The sequence below is a fragment of the Trichosurus vulpecula genome, chromosome 8, assembly GCF_011100635.1.
Source record: "Trichosurus vulpecula isolate mTriVul1 chromosome 8, mTriVul1.pri, whole genome shotgun sequence".
Classification (NCBI taxonomy): Eukaryota; Metazoa; Chordata; class Mammalia; order Diprotodontia; family Phalangeridae; genus Trichosurus; species Trichosurus vulpecula.
In genome coordinates this window covers 229,154,017-229,168,845 of record NC_050580.1, presented here as the reverse complement: position 1 = coordinate 229,168,845, position 14,829 = coordinate 229,154,017, and the positions used below count along the sequence as shown (strand labels likewise).

Below are 14,829 nucleotides of genomic sequence, written 5' to 3'. Positions count from 1 at the left end.
ACAATATAAAGAAACAAAGGAAATCAATATAAACTATCTTGCCCAACATGTACCATATGTCAGTTTTTGAGACTAATGAAATGGATATTTTGAAAATATATAAAATGCCCAGATTAAGAGTATTAAAAAAAAAAAAAAAACTTAACCCAATCTCAGGAAAAAAAAAATTGAACAAGCTATAAATGAACTCTTGAACTAAAGGGAAAAAACAAACAAACCAGTACCAGATGGATTTATAAGTGATTCTATCACACATTCAAAGAACAATTCTAATATTATAAAGTATGTGAATAGAAAGAATCCTAACAAATTCCTTCTAAGATAGAAATATGTTCTTTCTTTCTAAACAAGGAAGAGACATAAGAGAAACTAGAGATCAATGGCCCTAATGAATACTGACACACTTAAATAACATGTTAGGAAAGAAGCTACAACAACATACCAAAAAGATTATTATACACTATTACTACATTGGATTCATTCCAGGAATGCGAATTCATGTCAGAATTAGGAAAACTATTGACTTAAGAGATCACAATAATAACAATCAAAAGGGCATGAAAGTTAAAACCCAACTGAAAAATTAACTGAAATAACCAATACCTTTAGCAAATCTTCAGGATATAAAATGAATCCACAAAAATCATTAGCATTTCTTTATATTACTAGTAAAACCCAGCAGGAAGAGACAGAAAGAAAAATCTCATTCAAAATTCCATTCAAATGATCTCCGTTGCCCAATCCAATGGCATTTTCTCAATCCTCATTCTTTTTGATCTCCCTGCAGCCTTTGACACAGCTGATCACCCTCTTCCCCTTGATACTCTCTCCTAAGTTACCATAACACCACTCTCTACTGGTTCTCATTCCTAAGTCGTTAAAGGATATCAATATGCAGTTCTCGAGGAAGGAAATCCCAGCTATCAATAACCATATGAAAAAAAAATGCTCCAAATCAGTAATAGAGAAATGCAAAGTAATACAACTAATTCTATTTCACAGCCATAAGACTGGCAAAGATGACCAATACTGGAAAGGCTGTAGGAAAACAGATACCCTAATATACTATTTATGAAGCTGTGAATTGGTCCAGCCATTCTGGAAAAAAATTTGGAAGTAGGATAAAATCCTTTGATACAGAGATAACTATCCATACAAAAATATTTATAGCAGCTCTTTTTGCAGTGGCAAAGAAATGGAATTAAGGAGGTGTCTCTCAACTGGGGAATAGTTGAACAAAGTATGGCAGATAATTGTAATGTAATTTTATTGCCTTGTAAGAAATAAAGGAAAAAGGTATGATTCCAGAGAAACTTGTAAAGACATATATACTGATTCAGAGAGAAGAGAACAGAAACATGAGAAAAACCAAGCAAACGATTTACACAATAACAATACGACAACGTAAGGAAAAACAAGTTTGAGACTATAACAACTATAATGATTCCACATTATTTCAGAATATCTATGATAAAGGAAGCTAACCATCTCCTGACAGCTGATGGCATCAAGCTGCAACATAATTTGTAAATTTTTGTATATGTAGAAATTTCATTTGACTAACTATGTATATTTGGTAGAAGGGGGGAAGAGGGTGGAGAGGTTAGCTGGAGAGGAGGGCTAAGGCTAGGACTGCCAAAAAACAACAAAATAAAGAAAGAAAATGGAAGGCCAGAAAGAAGACAAACAGAACAACTTTAAAAGTTACATGTTAAATGTATTCTATACTTTTAAAAAGAAAAACAAGTTCTATATAAAAGTTTTGTGTACAATTTCCTCCTGTATATCCTGTGTATTATTTTTCTAACTCAGTAAAATAATTTTTTAGTAATTTAATTGAGATGAATTTAAATAGATTAAATTGTAAACTTGTCATTTTAAAAATTATATTGGCTTTGCCTACCCATGAACAATAAATATTACTTCATTATTTAGAAGTGAGCTTATTTGTATAAAAAGTGTTTTATGTTTATGTTCATATAGTTCCTGTGTGTACTAGCTGTGTGACTTTGGGCAAGTCACTTAACCCCAATTGCCCTGCCAAAAAACAAAACAAAAAAAATATAGTTCCTGTGTCTGTTCTGGCAAGTATATGCTCAAGTATTTTATACTATGTATTTCAAGTGGTCTAAAACAATACTGAATAATCTGACAGATAGTGTAGTTTCTCTATTTTTCACTTTTGATTAAATATATTTTAGCTTTAACTTTGATCATGATTAGTACCCCTGCATTTTTTTTTTACATATTCAATTCTACTCCTGCCCTTTATTTTATCTTTGTATCTCTCACTTTAATGTTTCCTGAAAGCAATGATGAATAATGGAGCTAAAAAAGTCATCCCTTTTTCAACGAGAAATGTCAAATGGTCCTAAGCACAAAAAGAGTTCTTGGAAGAATTTAAAAAGGGCTTTAAAAAACAAATAAGAGAGATTGAGGAAAAATTAGGGAAAAAAAAAAACAATCCAAGAATCAAGGAAATTATGAAAAGAAAGTCAATCAACTTGAAATAAACAAAAACTTAAGGAAGAAAATAATTCCTTGAAAATTAGAATTGGGCAAGGGGAGGAAGGTAATGACATTTTAAGACATCAACAAACCATAAAACAAAATCAAAACAATGAAAAAATAGAAGAGAAAGTGAAACATCTCATCAGAAAAACAACTGGTCTGGAGAACAGATGGAGGATAAATAATATTTGAATAGTTGGGACTACCTAAAAATTACTATTAAAAAAAAGAATCTTGATACAACATTACAGGAAGTTATCAGGGAAAACTGCCCTGAGGTTCTAGAACAAGAAGGCAAAATAGAACTAGAAAAAATCCACCAGTCACCACCTGAAAGATATTCCAGGAGGAATACGTACAGGAATATCATAGACAAGTTTCAAAGCTACCAGGTTAGGGAGAAAATATTGGAAGCAACAAGAATAAAAACAATTTAAATATGGAGCTACGATAAGGGATGACTTTTTTAGCTCCATTATCTTCCTCTGAAAATGAACCCCAATCTTCTCTATCCCTAGGGTAACTATCTATAGTTGAGTTCTTCCCCTTTTAAAGCTTACTCATTTTATTTTTAGCATCTATTTGTGTAATCAAGTTGTAGTCCCTGGGTATGGGGAATGATGCCACTAAGTCTCAGGTCCTTCTTACTGTTATTTTCTGAGGTCTGTCTTGGGGCCCAACCTTGGGCTCTCCTCTCCATTCCCTTTTTTTTGGAGGGGGGAAGGCAGTGGTTAAGTGACTTGCCCAAGGTCACACAGCTAGTAAGTGTGTCAAGTATCTGAGGCTACATTTGAACTCAGGTCCTCCTGACTCCAGGGTCAGTGCTCTACTCACTGCTCCACTTAGCTGCCCATCTTCGCTCCATTCCTAATCCACAGCTAGAGTCCCCAGCCACACTGTCCCTTGAATGATCTTGCTCCCTGCGGTCTCTCTTGATAGCTGCAAACTACAGCTGTCCTCTCTACCCTGGAACTGAAACCAGGGACTCTGCTCTGCTGCAAGTGCCATGGTCAACAGGGTCCCTGACCCTCACTACTGCACTCATCAGGTGTGTGCTAGCTCCTTCTCCCTGTACCCACAGCTTGGGACGGGTCTGGTTAGCACAGCTATGCTTGGCATCCCTCAACAGTGGAAAGCCTTCAATCTTCTCCTACTCAACCTGCAGGCTCCCACACTGTGGGATGAAAGTTTCTAAGGCTGAGGCTGCCTTTCAACCCAGCTTGTTGTCCATTCTTCAGAGTTAGCCTGGACATGTTTGAACTTCACTCAGGCCAAACCTCTGCCCCTGCAGGTTGGTTCTTTCCTGGGGTCTTCTCAGATTGTCTTAGGAGGACAACTGCTTTACCCTGTGTTTATTTCTGCTGCTCTGAGGCAATGTTCTATCTTTTTTTGTGAAGAAAATTTGGAGAGCCAAGAGTTTTCTGATCTACTCCACCATCTTCCCTGAATCCTCTCCCTGTCTTACATTGCTATCTGTATCCTTAGCATTTAGCACATAAGAGCTTAATAAATTTTTTAAAAATCATTTTTCAATATAAGGGAGGGCAGACTAGGGAAAGGGCTAATCAGAACCCATGCCATTTTGAGGTGGAGGGGAAGGGGAGAGATGGGGAGAAAATTTGTAACTCAAAATCTTGTGTAAATAAATGTTAAAAACTAAAAATAAATTAACCTATAAAAAAAGAAAAAATCATTTTTCACTTATTAATGTACTCTTTGATCTAGTGACACTGGGCCCTCCTTATTGTTCCTTGCAGAAGATACTCCATTTCTCTACTGTGGGCATTTTCATAGGCTGTCTCTCATGCCTATGATGCTCCCCTTCACCTCCTTCTCCTGGATTCCCTGATTTCCTTCAGGTCCCAGTGAAAAGCCCATGTTCTGCAAGAAAGCCTTTCCCAATCCCTCTTACTGCTATTGCCATCCCTCTAGGATTATTTCTAATTTATCCTGTTTTGTCCTTGTGTGCACATAAGTGTCTCCTCTATTAGATTGTAAACTCTTTGAAAGCAGGGACTATTTTGTGCCATTGTTTGAATACCCAGTGCTTGGCACAGTGCCTGGTACACAGTAGGTGTTTAATAAACACTTGTTGACTCGACTGTGCTTGTTTTATTTTGGATTTATTAAGATCAGAATAAAATATTTCAATGGCCCTCTTTTTTTATTTTGCCATCACTTACTAGCAGGGTCACATTAGGCAAGTCTCTTAACCACTGTCGGCTTCAGCTTCCTCAACTGTAAAATAGGGATAATAATAGCATCTACCACCCAGGGTTGTTTAGAGGAACAAATAAATGTTTGTAAAGTGCTTAGCACAGTGCCTGGCCCATAGTAGTCACTATATAAATGCTAGCTCTATCTACTCTATCTATATCCATCCATCTAGATCACTATTACCACTTCTCCCATCCCATAACACCTCCCTCCCCCATGAAAAAGGGAAAAAAACAAACATAACAAAGAAGCATATTCAAGCAAAAGCAAATGCACATAGTGGCCCTGTCCAAAAACATGTTTCCTTCTGCAGTCTGAATTTTTCAGAATGACAGAATTTTTCTGTCAGGAGATCTTCAACATATTTCATCACAGATTCTCTAGAGTTGTGGTTGGCCACTGCTTTGATGAGAGCTCAAGTTTTTTGAAGTTTTCCTTTACAGTGTTACTGTAAAAATTTTTCTGGCTCTCCTCACTTCACTATGCCTGTTATCAATGATTCTCTGAAATCATCTCTTTCATCTCAAATCATCTTTTAGTACACTAATAGTCCAATGAATTCATGTACCACAGTTTGTTCAGCCATTCTCCAACTGATAGGCACTATCTATTTTCCTTTAATATCCCTTCAACATCAGGAAGTTTATTTTGCTTGGGATGATCCCCTCCCTTTTAACACCCACCTCCATCTCCCTACCACTACCTGTTTCTCTTCCTTTTCCTTCTGTTTTTAAAACCCTCAGAACAACCAATCAGTCCACAAATCTTTTTCTTAACTCCCTCAAAACCCTTCGAAAACTCTTGTTTCTTCTTCCTTATTAGAATGTTAAGCCCTTCGTCATCACACTGCCCCTTCCAACTGTTCAAATAAATTTACCTATGTCTCTTGACTCATGTTTGCATTTCTTCTTCCTCAGGGCTAGGGTCTTTTCATTAGGAATAATTAAAGGTTCCATTAAAGGTCCAGGGTTGTTTCCCCTGTAGGATATACTCCGTTTAGCAGGATTAGCTATTCTTGGCTGTAAGCTTATATGTAGCTTTTGCTCTTGGGAATACTGTATTGCAAGATTCCTCAGTTATAGCAGAAAATGTTAGTTAGGTATTATTTAATACAGACTGATTCCCTGGTACTTGAACTGCTTCTTTCTAGATGACCAAGGCATATTTTCTGACCTGGACACTCCAGATTTTGACTATGACATTTGTGGGACTTTACCTTTTGGAGTTTTAAGGAGATAGTGGGTGAATTCTTTTTATTTTCATTTTGCCTTAATATATTTGGGTAGTTTTCATTTATGAATTCCTAAATTTGATTTATGAAACTTGTCAAGGCTTTTTTTTTTTTTTAAATGATGCTTTTCAAAGAGTCCAGTGATTCTTAATCTTTTTTGTCCCATTTTCCAGGTCAGTTTTTGATAGCAGATAGCATTGTCTTCTGAAAATCTTTTCAGTTTTTTGGTTTTGTTCTATTATTTCTTGTTCTATCCTGGAATCACCTATTTCTATCTGGTCTATTCTAATTTTTAATGAGTCCGTTATTTGGGTAAGGTTTATTACTTCCTGCTCAATTTCTGCTTCATTCTCCTCACAATTTTTTTCTTCAAGTGTTTGTATTTAATTATCTTTTGCTTAATTTCTTCCATAATTTATATAGTCCTTGTAGAAAATCCATATTTCCCTTTGAGTCTCTGTTTACAGTTATTATAGAGGTGCTTTCTTTGGTTGGATTTTGGGTATCTAAGTATATATTTTAATTCTTTACAACAGACTGTCTCTTCTTTAATTTACTAGTCTATCCAGTCTCAATTCTAAACTGGGGCTTTGTGCCAGTGCCAGGCTCTACCTTCAACTGTCATCTTGGGTGGGGTGCTCAGCCTCCCCCTACCTCCCACTTCTCAATCTGAATCACCTGGCTCCCCTGTTTCTTTGATATTCAGAGTGCTGAATCTCCAGGGCCCTCTCTGCTATTTAAAAAAATAATGCTAGGGACCCTTTGAGGTAGGCCTGCACAACCTGCAGCCTGCCAAAGGATTTTGGGTGGCCCAAAATCCTTTGGGTGTGCCCTCGGGCCATAAGCAGCGGGTGGGCCACAGGTTGTGCAGGCCTGTTTTGAGGCCTTCAGACCAAGTCGTCCCAGTCTAAAAATTCCTGCTCCATAACTTTTGGTCCCTTCTCACTACCCTGGAGTACCCTCTCCTCTTGAAGTCTCCACACATCTCTGACTCATCTCTAGTAGTGTCAGGAGGCTTGTTTTGGCTACATTCTGGGGTTGGTCCTCTTTCCCATTCTCTGGGAGCTTCTCACTGATGTCATGCAGTTCTTGGGGAGACCAAGTTATTTCATGTAGTTTCTCACTGGATTTCTTAGTCGTCATTTGGTCTGGCATAATTTTTATAGGTGTGCAGGAGCTAGGCTGTCTGCTTCTGTTCAGGCATCCAATCGTGGTTGGAAGTCACTGTCAAGTTTTCTTTAAACTGCTTCTCTCTGATTTGTAACGTGATTCTGCTCATAATCATCCACCGTACTTCTTGGTAGAATATGAACTCATCTATAGAGTGAGTTTTTTCAGTCTCCTGGTTGCAGCAATGAATGTACATGGGTTAAACTTATATATAAAGTGATTATAACCTGTACTGATGTCATTTCTGTTTTATGCTTCCCATTTTTCATAAGCAATTACTTTTTAAAATAAATTCAAGATTGAGTGATCCTACTCTGATCCCTCATCATGGTATAGAGGTTACTCTAGGTTCCTGAAAGTGGAGCATAAGCTCTGGCAGCTTCTATTATGTTGGAAAGGATTTATAATGACCCTAAGCAATAGACTGAGACTATTACCAAGAACCAGTCTAGCTAAGTATGGAAAGACTTATCATCAATACAATAGCCCACTCCGTGAAGCACTGTTTTGGCCAAGGAAACTCAAAGAAAAACACAAAATGGTCCTTATTTCTGTGTGGTCCTCTTCCATATCCATAGTGATAGTGGCATCTTGAACTCAACTTATCCAAAGCAGAACTCATTATCTTTCCCCCTAAATCCCTTTCATCCACCCTTTCAAACTTCCCTACTATTGTCAAGGCTCCACTATCCTCCCAGGCCCACAAACACGATTCAAATGCAACTCTTCACTCTCACTCACCTCCTATATCCAATCTGTTGCCAAGGTCTGTTGATTTTACCTCTGTACCACCTTTAGCAAATGCTCCTTGCCCCCAGTCTCCTCTGATATTGCCACCACCTTAGTGTAGGCTCCTGGACCATTGCAATAGTTTGATGGTTGGTCTGCCTGACATAAGGCTCTTAACACTTCAGTCCATTCTCCCCTCATTGTTAAAGTGATCATCTTATGTTACTCCCCTACTTGGTAAACTCCAGTGGCTCCCTGTCACCTTTAGGAACAAATAGAAAATCCTCTGATATTCAAAGCCTTTCATAACTTGTGCCCCACCTTTCCAGTCTTCTTACATTTTACTCCCAGTCATATTCTCTTCACTCCAGTGGCAATGGCCTCCTTGCTGTTCCTCAAACATCATCTTCATCTTCATCTCCAGACTCTAGGCATTTTCACTGACTGCCGCATGCCTGGAATGCTCTTCCTCCTCATCTCCACCTCCTGACTTCTGTGGCTTTCTTCAAATCCCAGTTAAAATCCCATCTTCTACAGGAAGCCTTTCCTGAGCCTTCTTAATTCTAGTGCCTTCCCTCTGGGGATTATTTCCAATTTATCTAGTATGTAGCTTGTCTGTACACAGTTATTTGCATGTTGTATCCCCTATAGATTGTGAGCTCCTCAAGAGCGGAGAATGTCTTTTACCTTTCTTTTATTTCCCCATGCTTAGCACCATCTCTGGAACACTGTTACTGTTCAGTCTTTCATTCATGTCCAACTCTTGATGACCCCATGGATTATAGTATGCCAATACTAGCCACTGGGTTTTCTGGGCAAAGACACTGGAATGCTTTGCCATTTCCTTCTCCAGTGGATTAAGGCAAAAAGAAGTTAAGCAACTTGCCCAGGGTTACACAGCTAGTATCTGAGGCTGAATTTGAACTCAGGTCTTCTTGACTCCAGGCTCAGTGCTCTATCCACTGAGACATCTAGCTGTCCCTGGAATATAGCAGACACTTAGTAAATGTATACTAACTGACTGGCAGAGTAGTGGGAATGAAGACAGAGGGTGCTAAGAATCACACAGTTAAACTGACTATTTGTACTCTAAATGTGAGATCCTGTTCAAATGACTGAGTCCAATGACTTCTAGAAGAGCTTGATCTATTTAAACTTATTATTCTTTCAATAAAAGAAACCAGAAGATGGAAGCTGTAGCCAAACAGGAGGATAATTCAAGTAGTCTTTGAAAAGCCAAATAAAGTTTATGCAACACAATCAGTGCTGAGGACGAAAAGGTAAAGATATTTTAGGGGTAGCTAGGTGGCGCAGTGAGTAGAACACTGGCCCTAGAGTCAGGAGGACCTGAGTTCAAATCAGCCTCAGATACTTACTAGCTGTGTAACCCTGAGCAAGTTGCTTAACTTCTGTCTGCCTTAATCCACTGGAGAAGGAAATGGCAAACCGCTCCAGTTTGGCAACCACTCAGAAACTTGACACACTTACTAGCTGTGTGACCTTGGGCAAATCACTTAACCCCAATTGCCCTGCCTTCCCCCCTCAAAAAAAAAAATTTTAAAAAGAATTCAGTAAGACCCTCCAAATTAATTCAACACACTCTGATGCTCTGTGACTAACACAGAAAAATGTAAGGATGGCAAGACACATATGGGAAAAGTACTGTTCAGAAAGAAGGAAAGAGAGACTTATAAACTTCACAGAAGCCTTTAGGTTATGAATATCTTCTTCAAGAAAAGAACTGAGAAAGCGAACACGAAAATGGCGGCTGGTAAGCAGGGACTAGAGTGAGCTCCGTTACCGAGTCCCTCCAAAAACCTATAAAAAATGGCTCTGAACCAATTCTAGAACGGCAGAACCCACAGAACAGCAGAGGGAAGCAGGGCTCCAGCCCAGGACAGCCTGGATGGTCTCTGGGTGAGGTCTATTCCACACGGAGCTGGGAGCTGGGAACAGAGTGGAGCAGAGCCCAGCCTGAGCGGCGTGGACCATCCAGACAAGAAGCCGGGCGGAGGGGGCCCTAGCGCCCTGATTCAGTGAACTGCGGCAGTTACGAGACTTCTCAACCCACAAACACCAAAGACAGTGGAGAAAGTTAGTGGGAAAAGTTGCGGGAGTGGAAGGAGTTTGAGGTTCGGCTTCCAGCCCCAGGGGCAGCGGAGGTGGGGCAGCTACAGCTGTTGTTACTTCCGACTCCAGGCCCACCTGGTGGGAGGAATTAAGTGGTGGATCAGAGCAGGGGTGCACAGCCTGCCGAAGATCTAAGCCCAGTTCGGGTTGGGGGTTCTTGGGGAAGGAGCAGTGCGGGTCTGACAGAGCTGGCACCTCCCCCCCAAACGTGGAACATAGAACTCGTTAGTCTACAAGCAGTCATACCCCACTGAAAAACTCAAGGGTCAAGTTAGTTGGTTGGGAATATGGCCAGGCAGCGAAAGCACACCCAGATTCAGTCTCAGACTTTACATTCTTTCTTTGCTGACAAAGAAGACCAAAATATACAGCCTAAAGAAGACAACAAAGTCATAGAGCCTACAACAAAAGCCTCCAAGAAAAACATGAACTGGCCCTAGGCCATAGAAGAACTCAAAAAGGAGTTGGAAAAGCAAGTTAGAGAAGTAGAGGAAAAATTGGGAAGAGAAATGAGAAGGATGCGAGAAAGCCATGAAAAACAAGTCAATGACTTGCTAAAGGAGACCCAAAAAAATACTGAAAAATACACTGAAGAAAACAACACCTTAAAAAACAGAATAACTCAAATGGCAAAAGAGCTCCAAAAAGCCAATGAGGAGAAGAATGCCTTGAAAGGCAGAGTTAGCCAAATGGAAAAGGAGGTCCAAAAGACCACTGAAGAAAATACTACTTTAAAAATTAGATTGGAGCAAGTGGAAGCTAGTGACTTTATGAGAAACCAGGATATTATAAAACAGAACCAAAGGAATGAAAAAATGGAAGACAATGTGAAATATCTCCTTGGAAAAACCACTGACCTGGAAAATAGATCCAGGAGAGATAATTTAAAAATTATTGGACTACCTCAAAGCCATGATCAAAAAAAGAGCCTAGATATCATCTTTCAAGAAATTATGAAGGAGAACTGCCCTAATATTCTAGAGCCACGGGGCAAAATAGAAATTGAAAGAATCCATCGATCGCCTCCTCAAATAGATCCAAAAAAGAAATCTCCTAGGAATATTGTCACCAAATTCCAGAGCTCCCAGATCAAGGAGAAAATACTGCAAGCAGCCAGAAAGAAACAATTTGAGTATTGTGGGAACCCAATCAGAATAACCCAGGATCTGGCAGCTTCTACATTAAGAGATCGAAGGGCTTGGAATGCGATATTCCGGAGGTCAATGGAGCTAGGATTAAAACCTAGAATCACCTACCCAGCAAAACTGAGTATTATGCTACAAGGCAAAATATGGATTTTCAATAAAATAGAGGACTTTCAAGCTTTCTCAGTGAAAAGACCAGAACTGAATAGAAAATTTGACTTTCAAACATAAGAATCAAGAGAAGCATGAAAAGGTAATCAAGAAACAGAAATTGCAAGGGACTTACTAAAGTTGAACTGTTTTGTTTACATTCCTACATGGAAAGAGGACATGGATGATTCATGAGACCTCAGTATTAGGGTAGCTGAAGGGAATATGCATATATATATGTTTATGTATATATATATATATAAGTGAATGTGTATGTATGTATATATCTATGTGTATATATATGTGTGACACAGGGTGAGTTGAAGATGAAGGGAAGATATCTAAAAGAAATAAAATGAAATTAAGGGATGAGAGAGCATCATACTGAGAGAGGGAGACAGGGAGAGATAGAATGGGGTGGATTATCTCACATAAAGGTGGCAAGAGGAAGCAGTTCTGTGGGAGGAGGGGAGAGGGCAGGTGAGGGGGGAATGAGTGAACCTTGCGCTCATCAGATTTGGCCTGAGGAGGGAATACCATATATACTCAGCTGTGTATCTTACCCCACAGGAAAGAAGAGGGAGGAAGAAAAAAAAATAAAAGGGGGGGGATGATGGAGGGGAGGGCAGATGGGGGTGAAGGTAATCAAAAACAAACACTTTGGAAAGGGGACAGGGTCAAGGGAGAAAATTCAATAAAGCGGGATGGGTTGAAAAGGAGCAAAATGTAGTTAGTCTTTCACAACATGAGTATTGTGGAAGGGTTATACATAATGATACATGTGTGGCCTAGGTTGAATTGCTCGACTTCTTAGAGAGGGTGGGTGGGAAGGGAAGAGGGGAGAGAATTTGCAACTCAAAGTTTTAAAATCAGATGTTCAAAAAAAAAAAAAGTTTTTGCATGCAACTAAAAAATAAGATACACAGGCAATGGGGCGTAGAAGTTTATCTTGCCCTACAAGAAAGGAAGGGAAAAGGGGATGAGAGGGGAGGAGGGTGATAGAGGGGAGGGTTGACTGGGGAACAGGGCAACCAGAATATAAGCCATCTTGGAGTGGGGGGGAGGGTAGAAATGGGGAGAAAATTTGTAATTCAAACTGTTGTGAAAATCAATGCTGAAAACCAAATATGTTAAATAAATAAATTTAAATTAAATTTAAAATAAATAAATAAATAAAGCGAACTCAACTGAACCCCCCCCTCCAAAAAAAGAAAAGAACTGAGTATATATGGGACGTAATGGACACCAAATAATACGCAAAAAAAAGAAATAGATTATACATTAACAATCAGGGAAAGGCTTCTTACTGATTCTAATCTCAGAGATTAGAATACTGAGACACAGCAAGGTGATGTAACTTGGTCAGGATCACATAGCTAAGTGCCTGAGGCAGAATTCAAACTCAGGTCTTCCTGATTCCAAGTCCAATACTCTATTCATTACTCCTAAGATCCTATGTAGCAAAAACGAAAAAGAAGAATATGAAAAAATAATCCCTTGAATAAAGGAATTTCCAGTGAGAGGGAACTAGGTTCTTCCCAAAGCAGCCCACTTAACGTTTGGATAAGAATTAGGAAGTATTCGTTTATATCAAATTGTTCCTAATTCTACTCTCTAAAGCCAAACAAAACAAATCCTCTTTAACATGACAGCAAAAGTTGCTGACAGATTTCAGACCAATATAATTCCTTAATTAACCAACCAGAAATAGAATGTCATAGCTCAGGGCTCCCTCCCCACTCCAACAATCCTTGCTGGAGGTTTTCATGTGAATCCTATACTGTAAATCCTATGCCACAAACCAAGTTTATAAACTCCAAAATATCACCAATATACTATTTTGGGAAATAGAACCGAAACAGAAATACAAAAGAATAGAAAGAAATTTGGGGAAGCTAGGTGACACAGTAGATAGAGTGCCAGGCCTGAAATCAGAAGAGCTGAGTTTAAATCTGGCCTCAAACACAAGTTATGTGACCCTGGGCAAGTCATTTAACCCAATTTGCCTCAGTTTCCTCATCTGTAAAATGAGCTAGAGAAAATGCCAAACCACTCCAATATCTTTGCCAAGATAACCCCAAAAGGGATCATGAAGGCCAAACACTACCGAAAACGACCAAACAATTTTGAAAAACATGCAGAATTTATATTGTAATTATAACTAGAGGGCACTGCTTTAGTACTACAATACCTCTTTATAATGTCTCTTTTGTAACAGTTTATTTGAAAATTTATATAATGAGGTTTTTAAATTATAAGATAAAAGTAAAAGTGCACTAAGTTCAATAAAATGGCATACAACTTCTATTTTCCTCCCAAGCAGATTCCAGAAATTATACTATTTTTATTCAGGGTCCCCCCACTTGATATTGCTTGTAGAAGATTATGCAATCCAGACATAATTTTTAGAAACATTTTTCATCTCCATCAGCAGATGTGCACTGTCTCTACCTCTTATTCTGTACACTAAAGTATCCTTATCTGTAGTCATGAAACCCTCAAGCAAACTCTTCAAAAATAAACAGGATCTAGAGCAAAAGTTCTTAACTGGGGATCCATGAACTTTAAAGGAAAACATTTTGGCAAGTGTATTTTAATACTCTTGGTTTTCTTTATAATCATATGTATTTAACTTAATGCCTTTAAAAACATTATTCTAAGGAGTCCTAAGCTTCGCCAGATTACCAAAGGAGTCTGTGAAACAAAAAAAGATTAAAAACTCCTGGCCTACAGTCACTTAAGATTCTATAAGAACCACACACAGATACATACTCACATATACACACATACCCCTCCATGATTTTCTAAAGCACATTAATTTAGCATAATTCGCTGAGACCTTTATTTAGTGAAAATTAGTGGAACTTCTATTCAGTTGCTTTTCCCTTTTAAAAGCTTACATGAATTTTCATCCCTGGCCCCATCTATATATACTATTTGAAGTTACCATCTTCCAGTCTCCATGTTGTAGATCCATATTTCATCTCTAGGCAGATAAAAATCATAAAATCCTCTGACTTGAGCATTCTAAAAAAAAAAACAACACACACACACACATACAAAAGAGTATTAATTTAAAAGATACCAAGCATTTGTAGATTTGTATATTAAATAGGTATTATCTTTTTGTTTCATTTCACATTTAAGTTTTAATTACTTATTAATAAGTTTTCTGAAAAAACTAATAATAGTAACACATTCCCACTCTGATTGTAATAATATTGAATATCAATGGACTAACCTTTAAAATTCAGCATTTCCCAAGATCCTATGAGCTGGTCTCAGAAATACATGAAAATCCTATTGTGTTATATTTTTTGCCTTTGTACATACACATTTTCTGCTGAATGAACGTAGATATACTGACCTCCCCCACTACAACTTTATATTACCTACTGTCAAGTGGACCCCTCATTAGGGAAAGCAATCTTTTCACACCTCTCTAGTCAAATAACTATCCCACTAGCCACAGAGGCTTTCCCAAATTCTGCATACCTCCTCACTCCCATTATTCCCTCTCTCCTCACCCTCTCAGCAGAAACCCTT

The 14,829-nt window shown here is 38.5% G+C and overlaps 1 protein-coding gene across 1 annotated transcript in view; it reads right to left on the bottom strand.

The window, feature by feature from the left end:
* Nucleotides 1-14,829, bottom strand: part of KLHDC2 (kelch domain containing 2) — a 55,041-nt gene that overhangs the window by 33,764 nt on the left and 6,448 nt on the right. The window contains exon 2 of the mRNA XM_036735801.1: nt 14,231-14,310. Within this exon, the coding sequence (XP_036591696.1) occupies nt 14,231-14,310 (80 nt within the window). The remainder of the gene's footprint in view (nt 1-14,230; nt 14,311-14,829) is intronic.